Genomic DNA, 16920 nt, shown 5'->3' on the forward strand with positions numbered 1-16920 from the left:
GCAACATAGATCCAACTAGAGATTATCATGCTAAGTGAATTAGGTCAGAAAGAAAAAGACAAATATCACATGATATCACTTCTATGTGGACTCTAAAATATGGCACAAATGAACCTATCTATTAAACAGTAACAGAATCACAGACACAGACCAAGGGTGAGGGGGTTGTGGGAGGAATGGAGTTGGAGGCGGAGGTCAGCAGATGTAAGCTATTATATACAGAAGGGATAAACAACAAGGTCCTACTGTATATAGCACAGAGGACTATATTCAATATCCTATGATTAACCATAATGGAGGAGAGTCTTTTTAAAATATACACACACACACATATGTATAACTGAATCACTTTGCTGTATAGCAGAAATTAACACATTTAAATCAATTTTTTAAAATACTGATTAGAAATCATCAATATTTCTGTGGACAACCTAGTCACATCCTTTGTTCATTTTTCTCCTTGGTAGTGGAGCTGTCTGCAATTTACAGGAGCTCCTTATATATTAGGAAAACAAGTCCTTTGCCTGAAACTTGAAAAGATCCTCTCTGCCTTGTAAGTTGTTTTTTCACTTTGCCTATGGTGTTTCTACCAAGTATAAAGTTCAGTTTTTGTTTTGTTTCAGCATTTCAAATTTAACACTTTTATTTCATGGCTTCTGGATTTTAACTAAACAATTTTAAAAGCCCTCCCTTCTCCAAATTTCCAGAAAAAAGTAATCCAGGGTTTCTTGCAGTCATTATGTCACTTTTCACATTTAAATCTTTGATCCATTTGCCATTTACTCTAGTATAAAAACTGAGCTCTGGTACCATTTTTTTTTCTCCCAGACAAGTTAATAACCCATATTCCCCAGTGTTTGAACAGCAGATTTATTAGAAACTAAATCCCCATTAAGTATTGACAGTAGATTCTGATTTTTACCCTGTTTGATTAACCTGTCTCTCCACAAACCCAGCTCTATAGTATGTCTTAACATTTGCTAAGACAGTTAAAGGGAAAAGGCAGTTAGGCTAAAAACTATTAACAATAGTATTTATCACACACTCCATGGAACAAATACATAGTTACTCACCTTGCTGTGGGCATGAAACACAAAAGTTCAATCGAAAATTTACTATAATGCAGATGGGGTCCTGTTAGCACACCTGGCTTTCCAGACAACAGAAGCAGAAACATCTCTGAATCCATGACCAGTTCTCAGCCTTGCCTCCAGTGAAACAGGCAGGAAGGACACCACCAGGACAGGAGAGGCTGTCTGTGTGCGATTCCTAGTCCTCGGCCTCCCCTCAGCTGCCGCACACAGAGTGTGCAGAGCTGGCTGTTTTAGGGGCAGCCTTCCGTCCAGCCTGTTGTTAGAATAGTTCGCAGGAGCCAGTCCTTTACCCATCGCTCCTGGGGACAGTCCTCCCAGCGGACAGTGACCCGGCGAACGTGTCACAGCGCAAAGGCCGAGAACACAGCACGGGAACCTCAAACACTCTTCCCAAAGGTGAGGGGTCTCAGAATCACCCTACAGTCGTGTTACCGTTAAGATGAGTAAAAACGTACCCCTGAAATGCAACGCCATTTAAAGAAGCTATAGAGTTGCCTGAGAACTTTGGAAAATAAGTTTCTGGAGTTCTTAAAGGTAGACATGATCTATTGGCAAGCCCCTCAAAATCAGCTAATGGCCAGTAAAGTAGAAGCACATTAAATGAATAGAGCCCAGTGGCATGCTAACTTGCTTCAGTTGTGTCGGACTCTATAGACCCTACAGTCAGACTCTATAGACTGTACAGTCGGACTCTACACTCTATAGACTGTAGAGTGTGTAAGACTCTATAGACTATAGCCTACCAGGCTGCTCTGTCCATGGGATTCTCCAAGCAAAAATACTGGAGTGGGTTACCGCGCCCTCCTCCAAGAAACCTAACCCAGGTATCAAACCCTGCATCTCTTACATCTCCTGCACTGGCAGGTGCCTTCTTTACCATTAGCACCACCTGGGAAGCCCTGGTGTTCAGTGGCAGCATGTGTAATTTTCACTATAATTAAACTCCAAAATTAGATTTTTTAAATGTCACCATTATCCTTCTTTTTTTTCCTCTTAAACTATTACTCAAAAAAAATTCCCAAGAAGAAGAGAGCTGTGAAAACATCCGCTCTTACCTTCCACATAAGGCCCCTCTTTTGGATGCTCACGGACTCTTAGATTGAAGGTTTTGGATGACTTCCGTCTAAGTAGATCTCTCACACGTTCATTATAAATTTCTAAGTAGCTAAAAATGTCAAACAGAGTTGAATTCAGTAAAATTACTTCAGGCACTAATAACAACAGCAGCAGCAGCATACATTTACGGGAGGTAACTATGTATCAGGTACAGCACTTTATGGATTATTTCCTTTAATCCCTACAATAGCTCAGAGGAAGGTACTATCATCCTCGTCTTACAGACTAGGCAGTAGAGACTTGGGGTGATTTAAACAACCTGTCCAAGACCTCACAGCCTCCAAGAGCTCAGGCAGCCAGGAGAATACCCTGATTGCCATATCTGCCCCCAAACCACTGACCAAACTGCCTCTCCACACAGGTTTAAGTTCAAGGAGAGGGGGGAGAAAACACCTCAACCGCCCAGATTTATTTAAAGATCAGAATGATAGTGATCCAACCAACATAAAGAATAACACAAACCTTATTCAAATAAAAGAATACGGCAAGTGGGTACACAATGAAAGGTCAAAAGCTCACTGCATTTGAGATGAGCATCATACATTAGTTTCAGACCAGGCTGGGTTACGTCCACTAACCTCCGAAGCCCTCATCCAAATGGTACCCAAGGAGGTCACTGAACACATTTGTGCTTTCAGCTTGACTTCCACCCAGCACAGCGCAGGACAGGGAAAGGCAGACTATCTTCTCAGGGATCCAAAGGCCTTATCCATTCCTCACGCTTTGAATCCAGCTCACACACACTCATTCAGGCCACAAACCCTACCTGACTTCAGTTCGAAAAGACGCCTCATCCCATCTGGTGGTTTCGTTTATCTGACTGAAGAGCCCTTCACAGATCCGGGGTATTAAGCCAGAATCGCCCTGCAGTGGGAAAGAGGGGTGCCTCAGCTGTAACTTGAAATAAAAGCACCTGATGATTGCATCTGCAATGGGCTGGGGTGGACTTTAGACTCCGGGGGCCTACAGGCCCACCCCAGGGACCTGGGCACACCACTCACCCCTTCCAGGGCTGCTTCCTATCCTCTGAAATAAGAGGATTGAGCTTTGTAATTCCTACATGCTGGGACCATGGTAATAGACAGTAGTCAGCTGTCAATCAGCTAAATTGTGGCTTGCAAATATAAGATGTATTCTCTAGTTTTCAAACCAGAGAGTCTACTGTCGTAAAACAAATGTTATAAATTTGATCTGGTCAAAGGACAAAAAAAGCTGAAATACACGCTGGGCAGAAACTTTAGGAAGTCCTCAAAGAAGCTATTTGTCTTACAAAGGAGGTGATGACCACACTGAAACATACAGACTGTGATGCACTAATTCCTACCCTGGCCTCCCCTCGACAGAAAGGTTTTAATACATCACATTACTTATGTGATGTGAGTATAATTATAGTATTCATGTTTCGGTCGGCACTGACAAGCTGACAAGCTTCAGAATGGTACCAAAGACAAGGGAAAATGCTCCTGTTAGGAGGCCAAACTCTGAGATTTCAATGTTTTCTTCTGAAATCTCTATTTGCACCTAATCTCCCATTCCCCCCACCCAAAAAAAAAAAAGATATATATACATATATATATACACACATTTATATATATATCATCACAAGGTTTAGGAGAACTTTTTTTCCTTTACACCATTAAATCAGTGCCAATTTTTGTAAAAGAAAAACTGGCCCTTTCACCACACTTTTTGTTCTTACTTTAAAAAATCAAATAAAAAAGGAATACCCAAATGGTACTCAATTGTAAGGTCAGAGAAAAACAGCTGTAACTTGTGAGTGCTTTGTAAATGCTGAACTTACATAAATTAGCTAAGAGAAAATCAACAAGCAAAAAAAAAAAAAATTTTTCTTTCCTATTTTTTGGCCACACACAGCATGTGGTACCTCAGTTCCCTGACCAGGCATGACACCCATGCCCACTGCAGTGGAAGCTCAGAGTCTTGACCACTGGGGAAGTCCCATAAATTTCATTTTTAGAGAAGGCTTTTTTCCCAAAGCACAGCAGGAAAGAAGGAAGGGTGGAGTAATGGTGAAAGGAAATGTGAAACTGTTGAAATCGTCTGTTCTTCTCTTATTTTTCCCTACTTCTCAGGACTGAGGATTCGCAGCAGCACTGCATTTACTTCTCCTACTGCAAAGAAGACGCCTGGATTTAAGGAGCCAGGACACATGGGCTGAAAGGCTTTCATCCAGAAAGACCAATCCTCCTTTACTGCATTACTTCTCCCGTGAACCACCAAACCTGCAGCATCTGGGCCCCTCTGAGCCTGCCGGCAGGAAGCCCAGCCAAGCTCTGCTAGGTGCTCGACTCTCAGAGTCAGTGAACAGTTTTCCAAACCGTGACATGAGAAAAGTAAAACACAGGTCTGGAGAAAACACAGAATGGGATAAGGTTCTGCAGTCACTCCCAGCTTCTCCTCTGTCGTCTATTTTGGGGCACGTATCATTTTAATGTCCTTATGTATAGCATGACTACTAAACTCTACACACTATGTTTATAACTGTGTACATGCTATATAACCTGTGTAATTCTAACACTTTTCATGTATTCACTGGATTTATGCAGTGCCTTTCCACCAAGGAGATTCTTTTTTTTCTACATTTTTCTTGGGGAAAAATGTTTTGAATAATTTTAAAAAGAACAGAGTTCAGTAATTTTATTCAAACTGTTGGGTTGGCAGAAAAGAAGAATAAATTACTTGCAGGCCCAGCACACTTTTTTTGATAAGATTATAAAGCCTTTAAAAACGGAAAATGAACTGAGACTCCCATCCATTATTCATGCTTATAAACTTAAAACTATTTCTAATTTTAAAATCTCTCAAAGGAAATTTCATCCCACTTATTACTGAGCTTTATCTTACTACTAAAGAATGATGAAAACATGAAAAGCACGTTTAGTACCAACCACGGAGACAAAAGGGACACTCTCATGAGTCCAAAGAGAAAATGAGAAATTTGCTTCCCACACAGTGTAAGCAACGTACAGAGTCTCCCATCATAGTGTATGACTTTCCTGATCCAGTCTGCCCGTATGCAAAGACACAAGCATTATAACCTTCGAACGCAGACTTCACAACATCTGTGCCAAGGGTTTTGAAAACCTGGAAGCAGAAAAAAGAAAAAAACCAAAAGATATAATTACCATGGATTTTAACAGAAGCCCCTTCAGCGCTGACAGTATTCTTGAATACCACTTTCATAGGATTATACCATGTAAAGAAGTCACTGAAGAGCTGTTAACAGCAGAACACATGTAGTCCAGTTTTTAATCAAAAACAAACCTAACAAAGCAAAAGGGAATCTCATCCTTTTTCCCACTTAACAAAAGATTCCTAAAATATAAAAAGGCAAACAAGGCGAAGTGACAATCATGTACAGAGGCAGAGACGATTTTAAAGCATGATGACTTACCATCTCAGAATTAAATAGACTTATAAAGTGATTCATTCTATACCAGAGCTTCCAGAAACTAAATATTCAAAACCTGAAAGTCACAGCAGCCAGAAGTTGTGGCCCAAACCGTGCCAAATCAACGCCGTTGTTTTAAGGATACGGCTGTTCATCAGAGTCAGTCTCCAGAGGCTCTCACCAGCCGAGTAACGGGTGGGTGTGGGTGTGGGTGAGGCCGGGGTGATGGGCTCCCTTGAGTCAGAGTCCAGATGATTTTCCCTCTTTGGCTATTTTCCCAGGAAGATGGGCTCTGTGGGGCCTGGGACGGTGCCCACAGTCCTGAGTCCATGTCTGCATCCCACAACTGCAGTGGGACGCTCTGGGGAATGGAAGGGAGTGAAGGACAAATGCTTGACCTACATGATCAATGGGAGTGAAGCAAACCGAGATGCCTCCTCACCCTACTTATCCCAGCGAGGGAGGGGACCAGCCAAAGCTTTCTAACCCCCACCTGGCCTCTCGGACCAGGACACCACGGGCACGAAGAACACCTCCCTCCTTCAAAAACAAGTCAGGTCAGCAGCTGGAGAGACAGCAGAGATGGGGGTGCGATCAGGTTCTCAGTCAGGGCAGGAAGATGTGTGGGATGCACACAGGCCGGGGCAGGATCCGCCATCAGCCCCGCAGGAGTGCGGAGTCTCCGTGAGCGACCCTGCGTGACTCCAGAAACACCGCCTCCCCGTGGGGACCTGCGCCCTGCGGGCAGACCCCGCCCCGGACCGCCTGAAGACCACCGGCCAGGCAGAGCCCGCCCCCGACGGCCTGATGACCACCGGCCGGGCAGAGCCCGCCCCGGACGGCCTGATGACCACCGGCCGGGCAGAGCCCGCCCCCAACGGCCTGATGACCACCCGCCGGGCAGACAACTGCCCCGGATGGCCTGATCACCACCGGCCAGGCAGACCTCGCCCCCGACGGCCTGATGACCACCGGGCAGACCCCGCCCCCGATGGCCTGATGACCACCGGGCAGACCCCACCCCGACGGCCTGATGACCACCGGCCAGGCAGACCCCACCCCGGACGGCCTGATGACCACCCGCCGGGCAGACACTGCCCCGGATGGCCTGATGACCACTGGCCGGGCAGACCCCGCCCCCCGACGGCCTGATGACCACCAGCACCTCTCTCCCCTCCCCACTTAAGCGTCCCACTACCAACACAGGCTGTCAGCCAGGATGCCTCCACCCCCTCATCCCACCCTCCTGTTCAGGCTTCCTCTCCTCAGTCAGAGGTGTACAGCCTGTCCCTTCAACCAAGCCATCTCCACGGAGGACCTCTCATTACCCTCCTTCACTCTGACTTGACTTTCATCCACTTCTGCTTCAGGAGCTGGCATTGTCTGATCTTTTTCTCACAGTCGGATGGTTAAGTCAACCTTCAACTGTGTTCGTGACCCACCCTTGGGCAAGCAGTGTGGCCAGGTCCGCTGTCTGGGGACAGGCGAGGTGGCAGGCCGCAGCGGCCGCAGGGCTGAGACCCACAGCCCCCTCCCCAGCCCCGGCCTGCATGCTGGCTGGCGCTCAGCATCGGCCTGGAGGCCCCAAGCCCACGCGGAAGGCCTTCCCTCACCCCCTCCACACACACATCCACACACACCTCCGTGAAGCACCAGAACCAGGAATCCCACAGGGACTTTGGGCTCCAGACAAACCATCTGAGAGGTTGGTTTTCACCACCAAAACAGAATACGAAGAAAACTGTAAATATTTATTTATTTCTTCCTGATTAGACAAAAAAAGAAATGACAGATTATCATTTTTAACACTTCACAAGGTGCCAGTGGAGAGGAAGAACAGCCTTCCAAAAGCTTCCCAAAGAATAAAGGAACAATCTCTCATACTTTTATCTGGGGCTAAACAAAGTCACGGAAAATACCATATTTAAACCAAACCCCAGGGACTTCCCTGGTGGTCCAGTGGTTAAGATTCCATGCTTCCACTGAAGGGGGGCTGGGTTCGATTCCTGGGCAGGGAACTCAGGTCCCACATGCCACAGGGTGTGGCCAAAATAATGACAATAATAAAAAACAAACCCCAAAGTTTTCAAGATGGAATTCTTCCCTTGGGTTAAAATCCACCCCCGCCACTTCACTCCTCATTTATTCTCTAGAAAGCTACTCAGGTGGTGTTCCACCAGACTCAGGGGGCCTGGGGTAGGGCAGGGCTGATGGACAGGACCCTGCAACTGGCACAGAAAAGCGCAGGCCCCGGGGGCTGAGACGCAGGCCTGGCTCCATCTCAGCTCCAAGTCGGCTGGGGACCCCGAGAATCAGCGGGACGGTGCCCACACCTCGGGGCCCCCGGCAGGGAAACAGGCTCCCCATGGCAGCTCCCACCAAGGACTTGTCGACCACGGTCCACCAACTGAGGTGGGGATGGAGGGGCCGCTGGATGGGCTGATGGGCTGCCCTCCCAGCCAGGGACCCGGAGTCCCACCAGTGTGTCTGAGAGGCTGTAAAGCTGATTCCAGAGCAGAGGGAGGCACTGCGGGGCCTCGCTGGAGGGCAACTGCCCACGGGCGGGCACCGTGCGAACGAAAGACTCTCTGTCCAGCTGTCAAGGGGGAGATTTTAGGTCTCAGGTTTCTCTGGGGTCGAATCAAGGAACAGGCAAGCGTGAGAGCAAAGCCTCCCTTGGAGCTGGAAGGACCATTAAGAAAATGAGACCTTACTTAAATGGTCTTTAATCAAGATGAGTATGGACTTTAACTGCTCACTGATTTTTTTTTTTCTAAATTTAAAATTGATTTGGAAGGAAGAAATATTAACCGTCATCTTACTTGGAATTTGTTTAACATTATGGGAAACCTGACTTGTACTACAGTAACGGGCATGATATACTGTCTCAAGGTGCCTTTACATTTTAATCATTTTTAAAGAGAAGAAAAAGACAAAGGGTGACCTCACGCTAAGCTGATGATCTTCCCCCTATTTAGAGCAGGTGTGTGACCTGTCAGCTCACCTCCTGGGCAGGATCTGCCAGCATGAAAACGTGAGCCCACACAACACCAGCTAATAAAATCAGAGGTGAGGGAGATTGCCTTTTGAAGAGAGTAGAAAATGGGTGTTTTCCCCAAAATGCCGAACTTATAGAAAAAGAGATCAGATTTGTCATTACAGGTGGGAAGTAGAGAAGGGAGGAACTGGAAGAAGTTGGACAAGAGGTACAGCTCTGCAGTTATTAGAGAAATAAATACTAAGGATGCAATATAAAAGTGATGACTACAGTTAACACTGCCGCACAGTATACAGTAAAGTTGTTAAGAGAGTAGATCTTAAGAGTTGTCACCACAAGGAGAATTTTTTTCTTTTTCTTTTCCTTGTATCTATACGAGAAGATGGATGTCAGCTGAACTTACTGTGGTCATCATTTCACAAGATATATAAAGCAGACCACCATGCTGTATACCTTAAACTCACATGGTGATGTATGCCAATTACTTCTCAACAAAACTGGGGGAAAAATGCAAAAAATAGGTATTGTCCTGCATCTCTGCTGGTTCTAGTAACATGTGGTCCTACTAGAAAGCACCGTTCACTCATGTATCTCAAAGGTTTTATCAGTTTTGAAGTGAGTATAAATAACCTGAGACTGTTCAGAGTCAAGGAACCCAAACGGCTGAAGCTCAGTCCGGAAGCTGGGAAGTGTGCTCCTGAGTTGCAAACTCTTCATAGTCTCACTATTTTTAACTCTGGGAAGGTATTTTTGCCTCCTGTTACTGCTTCCCTGACCTTAACTCTCACTGAATCCAGGAACTGCCACCTGTTCCCATAAACGGACCACCAACCGCAGACGAGGCTTCCCGGTTAGCAAACGCATGCTGGGCACCTCCCGGGGCCAGGGCCCGCTGCCCACGCCACCACTCCCATGCCTGGGCTTTCCCTCAGCACAGTCCCTGTCCCCAGCGGCCGCAAACCCAGGTTCAAGGCGGGGAAAGCCAGCCACTAGCCCGGTAAGTCAGGAGGGAAGCCTTCGTGGTACTTCCTTCATCCTCTGGTGAAGACTCTCTAAGGAGCGGGGAAGGAACCAGCTTTCCCCTTAAACTCTCTCACACGGGTCTCCTCACCCCCATCCCTACACGGAAGCCCAAGTCCGGATTCTACTAGCCGTAACATTCCGTTCTTCGCCAGACTCCTAGCTACCAACGTTGGTAAGTCCACTCATCTCAGGACCAAAGTTACCTTCATTCCCTCGCTGCCCATTTCCTCACTCAACTGGGCGGCCCTGCCCACCTGTCACTGAGGACACACCCACCCTTTCTCTCACACCACAGGGCCTTCCGGTGGCATCGCCTCTGCCCTAAACAGCAGCCCTAGGATTTCAACTCCGCTTCAACTCAGTGGATTAGATCTGCGGACTTCCTCTAGTCCACTGAGTTACTTACCCTGAGTCTCTCTGACAAAGAAAAATGGAGGTACCGCTGACCTCGTTTGGTTCCTGAGGGGCTTAAACGAGGCAGCGGCCATGAGCACCCTGCGGTGTTTCTGAGTCTGGGGCAAATTCCGGCAACACGAGTTGCCCCTTCCTCTCCCTGCCCCTGCCTCGTGCCAGGCACCCCCCCTCCCCTCGCAGCCCCCACTCCTTCTGCCGTCGTCCTGTCGATGTTTCCCTGATGGTGAATCGACATCTTCCAGGCACAACCCCTCCAGGCTCTTCCTTGGAACAACTTCTCCAAGTTCACATCCCATCTTCACTCTAACCCAACATGCACATCGCCTCAGAAAGCCGTCTCCACGAAACATTTCTAAACCAACTACATTTCTCAGATGTTAAGGAGTATGCAGGTCATCTGGGGCTCTTCTAAAAATTCAGTTTGGTTCAGCAGGAATAGTCCCTGAAATTCTGCATTTCTAACACTTCCCCAGGCAATGCTGAGATTCCAGCACGTGGACACACCAGGGGACAAGAAACTCGACGACGATACCACTTCAAGATGCTACCACGTGGGTAGGACAGCCAGGTTGGGAATTCTATTAGGTTGGTTGGAATACATTCTTAAATAAATGTGGTTATGTTATACGTCATTTTAACGCGCATCTCTCACTTTATGTTTTTGCTAATGATTTATTACTTGCTGTATATTTTATATTTATTTTAAACTATGGAAATGCTGATAGACAAAAAGCAAATTTGAGTGATTTCCTTACTCAAGTTCAAAATGCGTCAAAAGGACCAGAGGACAACTCACAACATGAATAACACAGTTGGCCCAGGAACTGCTAATGGACATACAATGCAGTGGTGTTTCAAGAAGTTTTGCAAAGGAGTGCCTTGAAGATGAGAAGTGTGGTGTCCAGCCATTGGAAGTTGACAATGACAGTGACAATTGAAAGCCATCATCAAAGCTGATCCTCTTACAACTACACGAGAAGTTGCCAAAGAACTCAACGTCAACCATCCTAACCATTCAGCATTTGAGGCAACTTAGGTGAAAAAGCTCAGTAAGTGGGTGCCTCATGAGCTGACCAAAAATCTTAAAAAAAAAAAAAAGTCATTCTGAAGTATCGTCTTCTCTTATTCTATGCAACAGCAATGAACTACTTCTCAATCAGATTGGGACGTGCAACGAAAAGTGGACTTTATACAACAACCAGCTCAGTGGCTGGACCATGAAGCTCCAAAGTACTTCCCAAAGCCAAACTCGCACCAAAAAAGGCCATGGTCACTGTTCAGTGGTCTGCTGCCGATCTGCTCCACTACAGCTTTCTGAATCCCAGCAAAACCATTACATCTGAGAAGTATGCTCAGCAAATAGATGACATGCACTGAAAACTGCAACGCCTGCATTCGACATTGGTCAACAGAACAGGCCCAATTATTTTCCACGACAACGCCTGACCTCCCAAACTTCAAAAGTTAAACAATTATGCTACAAAGCTTTGCCTCATCCGCCACATTCACCTGACTTCTCATCAACTTTCTAACACTTCTTTGAGCATCTCAACAACTTTTTTTGCAGGGAAAATGCTTCCACAACCAGCAGGAGGCAGAAAATGCTTTCCAAGAGTTTGTTGAATCCTGAGCCACAGATTTTTAAGCTACAGGAATAAACTTATTTCTTGTTGGAAAAAATGTGATTTTAATGGTTCTTATTTTGATTAATAAAGATGTGTTTGAGCCTCGTTACAATGATTTAAAATTCACAGTCCAAAACAGCAATTACGTTTGTACCAACCTTAATACCCTCAGTTTAACACCTCGAGACCTGAAGTTACAATTAGAAAAAAGCTGTTAAAAAATAAAAGAAAATAAAATAAAGAAAAAAAAAGAAAACAGCTGTTAAGAAGCCAGGAAGAAGCCCAGAGATGCAACCAGTTTCTCCCACAACACGGTGCTCCCCAGGACCCCACTCTGCTCTAACACCCTGCTTGTCCCACCCAAGGAAATACACAAGTCCTTCTGGTCACGTGACACGTCACCACGCAATGGTCCCTGGAGGCCCTTCGGGTCTGTTCTTATTTGCCAATGTCAGGTCTACATTTCAGATCACATTAGTCCACAGCACAGGTTTCCTGGACAAACCCCACCTTCATTCTATGTTCCACAAAGATTCTGGGCAAAACGATCTTTCTTTCTAGAATCCTTCTTTCTGGAACCTACAATGGTGCACCCAAGAAGGGGAAATGTGACTTGGGTTTGAAGTCTACATCCTACAGCTCTGCATCTGGGTAGGACTCAAGGTCAAATGAGCAATCTGCCAGGCTTAGCAGTACACACAGGCAGACCTCAAAGACACTGCGATCTAGTTCAGATCACCGCAACAAAGCAACAACGGCAATAAAGCTAGGCTCACAAATGTTTTGGTTCCCCATGCAAATAGAAGTTATGTTTATATTATATTGCAGTCTATTAAGTGTGTGGTAGCATTATATCTAAAAAGAGTAATACACATACTTTAATCAAAAAATATTTTCTTACTAAAAAATACTAACCATCATCTGAGCCTTCAACAAGTCATTATCTTGTTGCAAGAGTAACATGACAATCACTGGTCAAATATGATAATAATATAAGAAGTCTGAAATATCGCGAGAATTACCAAAACGGGACACAGAGACACCAAGCGAACAAATGCTGCTGGAAAAACGACATGAACTCACTTACACAGGTGGCCACAACCTTCGATTTACAAAACACAGTATCTACAAAGTATAATAAACCAAAGCACAGTAAAATAAAGCATGTCTATAAACGTCCCCCTCAAAATGCTCTATTTGCAGAGCTCCTTCAAAACTGTAGTCACGCCAAGTTTTGAAACAAAAACTACGATCACGCTCAGAAGTGGAAAAAAAAACTCCACCTTTTGGGGATGGAATTTATCTCAGGCCTAAGAGAAATGGTGCTATGTAACAAACAAAAAGCTAAGTTAGCAAAGACTAATTTTATATAAATCATATTCAGAAAAAAAAATTAGCCAAGACGTTTTAAAGAGTTTTAGGGTAGGCATGTTTTTCTCAACATGAAAATAAACCAAAATAGAGATTTTTGAAATCATCATACCATTTCTTGAGAAACATAATCTGGACTTTCTGTATCAGCAGAATAAAAAGAAAAGTCGTAGGTGAAGGTCTTGGTCCGTTCTCTTCCTGAGTCCCCAGTCCCTCCTTCTGGTATCTAGAGAGAGAGAAGATTGTGATAACAAGAACAATGCAATAGAAAAACCATAATAATGTAAAGAATACTGTTAGCTGACAAGTAATCCACCCAATTCAAGGGAAAAAAACAATTTGTTAGAAGTTCACAACAATCGCCATTATGCATTATTTATACCCTGACTCAAATCCATTTAATTCGTCCTGACCACTTTCTCAATGAAGGAAGGAAGGAAGAAGAAAGCAAACATAAACTCCTCCCGGCCTCCTATTCAGGCTCTCTACAGTATGACCCAAGGCTACCTTTTCTGGACTTTTTATCATGATTACCTTATATGACCTGACACTCCGGCCAAAGCTAGAGTCTGTACAACTCCAGGGGGTGCTGTTCACACAGATGACAATGTGATAACAGATGTGTGATCTACTGGCCCCACTAAAAACTCCAAGTCAGACGCCTCCCCTTCCATAAGGCTCCCCTTGGCACTCCATCCAGAAGTAATTTCTCCCACCTCTGAGAGATGAGCCTCTCCCAGGACACATCGTATTATGAGTCTATTGCATATGTTTGCATACATCTCATCTACCTTGCTATATACCAAAACTGAACAAAAAAATCATGTTTAAACATCTGCATATGCCACCAATGCCTCACACAGCTCCCTGGATATGTGCTAAATAAATTTAATCGGTATCATATTTGCCAACATAATTCAGATACTACACTATGTCTCCTTTTCATCATAGGGGACTGGAATGCAAAAGTAGGCGTCAAGAGACATCTGGAGTAACAGGCAAGTTTGGCCCTGGAGTGAAAAAAAAAAAAAAAGGAAGCAGGGGAAAGGCAAACAGAGTTTTACCAAGAGAATGCATGGGTCACAGCAACACCCTCTTCCAGCACAAGAGAAGACTCTACACGTGGATATCGCCAGATACTCAATAGCGAAATCAGACTGATTATATTCTTTGCAGCCTAAGATGGAGACGCTCCATACAGTCAGCAAAAACAAGACCGGGAGCTGACTGCTTCTCAGATCATGAACTCCTTACTGCAAAATTTAGACTTAAATGGAAGAAAATAGGGAAAACCATTAAGCCATTCAGATATGACCTAAATAAAATCTTTTATGATTATACAGTGGAAGTGACAAATAGATTCAAGGGATTAGACCTGATAGACAGAGTGCCTGAAGAACCATATAGAGGTTCATAACACTGTACAGGAGGTGGTGATCAAAGCCATCCCCAAGAAAAAGGAATGCAAAAAGGCAACATGTCTGTCTGAGGAGGCCTTACAAATAGCTGAGAAGAGAACCAAAAGGCAAAGCAGAAAAGGAAAGATACACCCATCTGAATGCAGAGTCCCAAAGGAGGTTAGGAGAGATAAGAAAGCCTTCCTAAGTGAACAATGCAAAGAAATACAGGAAAACAATAGAATGGGAAATGCTAGAGATCTCTTCAAGAAAATTAGAGATACCAAGGGAACACTTCATGCAAAAATAAGAACAATAAAGGACAGAAATGGTACGGACCTAACAGAAGCAGAAGATATTAAGAAGAGGTGGCAAGAACACACATGATTTTTCTATCATACAAAAAATGTCTTAATGACCTAAATAACCGTGACAGTGTGGTCACTCACCTCAAGTCAGTCATCCTGGAACGTGAAGTCAAGTGGGCCTTAAGAAGCATTACTTCGTACAAAGCTAGTGGAGGTGATTAAATTCTGGCTGAGTTATTTTAAATCCTAAAAGATGATGCTGTTGAAGTGCTGCACTCAATATGCTAGCAAATTTGGAAAACTCAGCAGTGGCCACAGGACTGGAAAAAGTCAGTTTTCACTCCAATCCCAAAGAAAGACAAAGCCAAAGAATGATCAAACTACTACACAATTGAAGTCATGTCACATGCTAGAAAGGCAATATTCAAAATCCTTCAAGCTAGGGTTCAGCAGTACCTGAACCGAGAACTTCCAGATGTACAAGCTAGGTTTAGAAAGGCAAAGGAACCAGAGTTCAAACTGCCAACATCTGTTGGATCACAGACAAAGCAAGAGAATTCCAGAAAAACACCTACTTCTGCTTCATTGACTACACTAAAGCCTTTGACTGTGTGGATTATTAACAAATTGGATAATTCTTGGACCACCTTACTTGTCTCCTGAGAAACCGGTATGCAGGTCAAAAAGAAACAATTAGAACCTTAAATGGAACAACGAACTGGTTCAAAACTGGGGAAGGAGTACATCAAGGCTGTATACTGTCATCCTACTTATTTAACTTATATGCAGAGTACATCATGTGAAATGCCAGGCAGGATGAAGCACAAGCTTGAATCAAGATTGCAGGGAGAAATGTCAATAACCTCAGATATGCAGATGACACCACCCTAATGGCAGAAACAGAAGAGAAACTAAAGAGCTTCTTAATGAAGGTGAAAGAGGAGAGTGAAAAAGCAGGTTTAAAACTCAACAGTCAAAAAAGCAAAGATCATAGCATCCGGTCCCAACATTTCATGACAAGTAGATGGGGGGAAATGTAAACAGAGACAGAATTTGTTTTCTTGGGCTGCAAAATCACTGCAGATAGTGACTGCAGCCATGAAATCAAAAGATGCTTGCTCCTTGAAAGAAAAGCTATGACAAACCTAGACAGTGTATTAAAAAGCAGAGACATCACTTTGCTGGAAAAGGTCTATCTAGTCAAGCTATGGTTCTTCCAGTAGTCATGTACAGATGGGAAGGCTGGACCATAGAGAAGGTTGAGCACCAAGGAATTGATATTTCTGAACTGTGGTGCTGGAGAAGACTCTTGAGAGTCCCTTGCACAGCAAGGAGATTAAATCAGTCAATCCTAAAGGAAATCAGTCCTGAGTACTCATTGGAAGGACTGATGCTGAAGCTTCAATACTCTGGCCACCTCATGCAAAGAGCCAACTCATTGGAAAAGACCCTGATTGAGGGAAAGATTGAGGGCAGGAGAAGGGGGAGACAAAGGATAGGATGGTTGGATGGTATCACTGACTCAACGGATATGAATGTGAACAAACTCCAGGAGATGGTGAAGGACAGGGAATCCTGGCATGCTGCAGTCCATGGGATCACAGAGTTGGACACGACTAAACGATTAAACATTATATGTACTATAAGCTGTAAAAAAGAAAAAAATTTAAGTTCTAATTATTAAAATGTTTAAAACTCCAGGCACCTATTGCGGTTGTATCAAACAAGGCAATGTTTGCAAAACTCAAAAAGCAACAGAGTAATCAAGGAAAACGAGATTCCATAACACATGAAGAAAGGATATTCATCCAATGCTCGGGTCTCCCCACTGGTTCCAATAAATACAGTATTAGAATGATTGTACTTTGCAGCCCTGTGAACACATAAAGACAGAGGAAGCAGAGCAAAGCGAAGGTAACTAACAGCAGAGAAAGAGTGAGCAAAGCGAGAAGACGTGGGTGATCAGAGGAGGGGAAGCCAGGTGCGGCTGGGCAGTGCCAGGAGGAACAAGAAGTGCAGGTCAGCAGAGCAAGAAAGACATTCCACTGCAGAGGCCGCAGGCGAGAGGCAGGCACTGGCGCCTCAGAGGAGGCCTCTGGAATCCCCCAGGGCACGGCCCGTTTGAAGACCAGGCCCAGAACCGGCTTCCATCACTGGGGATC

At 44.7% G+C, this 16920-nt stretch overlaps 1 protein-coding gene across 4 annotated transcripts in view; it reads right to left on the bottom strand.

The window, feature by feature from the left end:
- KIF16B (kinesin family member 16B) overlaps positions 1-16920 on the bottom strand; it is a 279477-nt gene that overhangs the window by 224466 nt on the left and 38091 nt on the right. For 3 of the 4 annotated variants that reach the window (XM_043884699.1, XM_043884697.1, XM_043884696.1), the window contains exons 3-6: positions 13166-13279; positions 5199-5315; positions 2977-3074; positions 2150-2259 (exon numbers count right to left, since the gene is read on the bottom strand). In XM_043884699.1, coding sequence (XP_043740634.1) covers positions 2150-2259; positions 2977-3074; positions 5199-5315; positions 13166-13279 — 439 coding nt within the window. Of the gene's footprint in view, positions 1-2149; positions 2260-2976; positions 3075-5198; positions 5316-5625; positions 6339-13165; positions 13280-16920 lie in introns of those variants that run through there. The other variant, XM_043884698.1, reaches the window with a different exon arrangement.

This window comes from Cervus elaphus, chromosome 23, assembly GCF_910594005.1.
Source record: "Cervus elaphus chromosome 23, mCerEla1.1, whole genome shotgun sequence".
Lineage (NCBI taxonomy): Eukaryota > Metazoa > Chordata > Mammalia > Artiodactyla > Cervidae > Cervus > Cervus elaphus.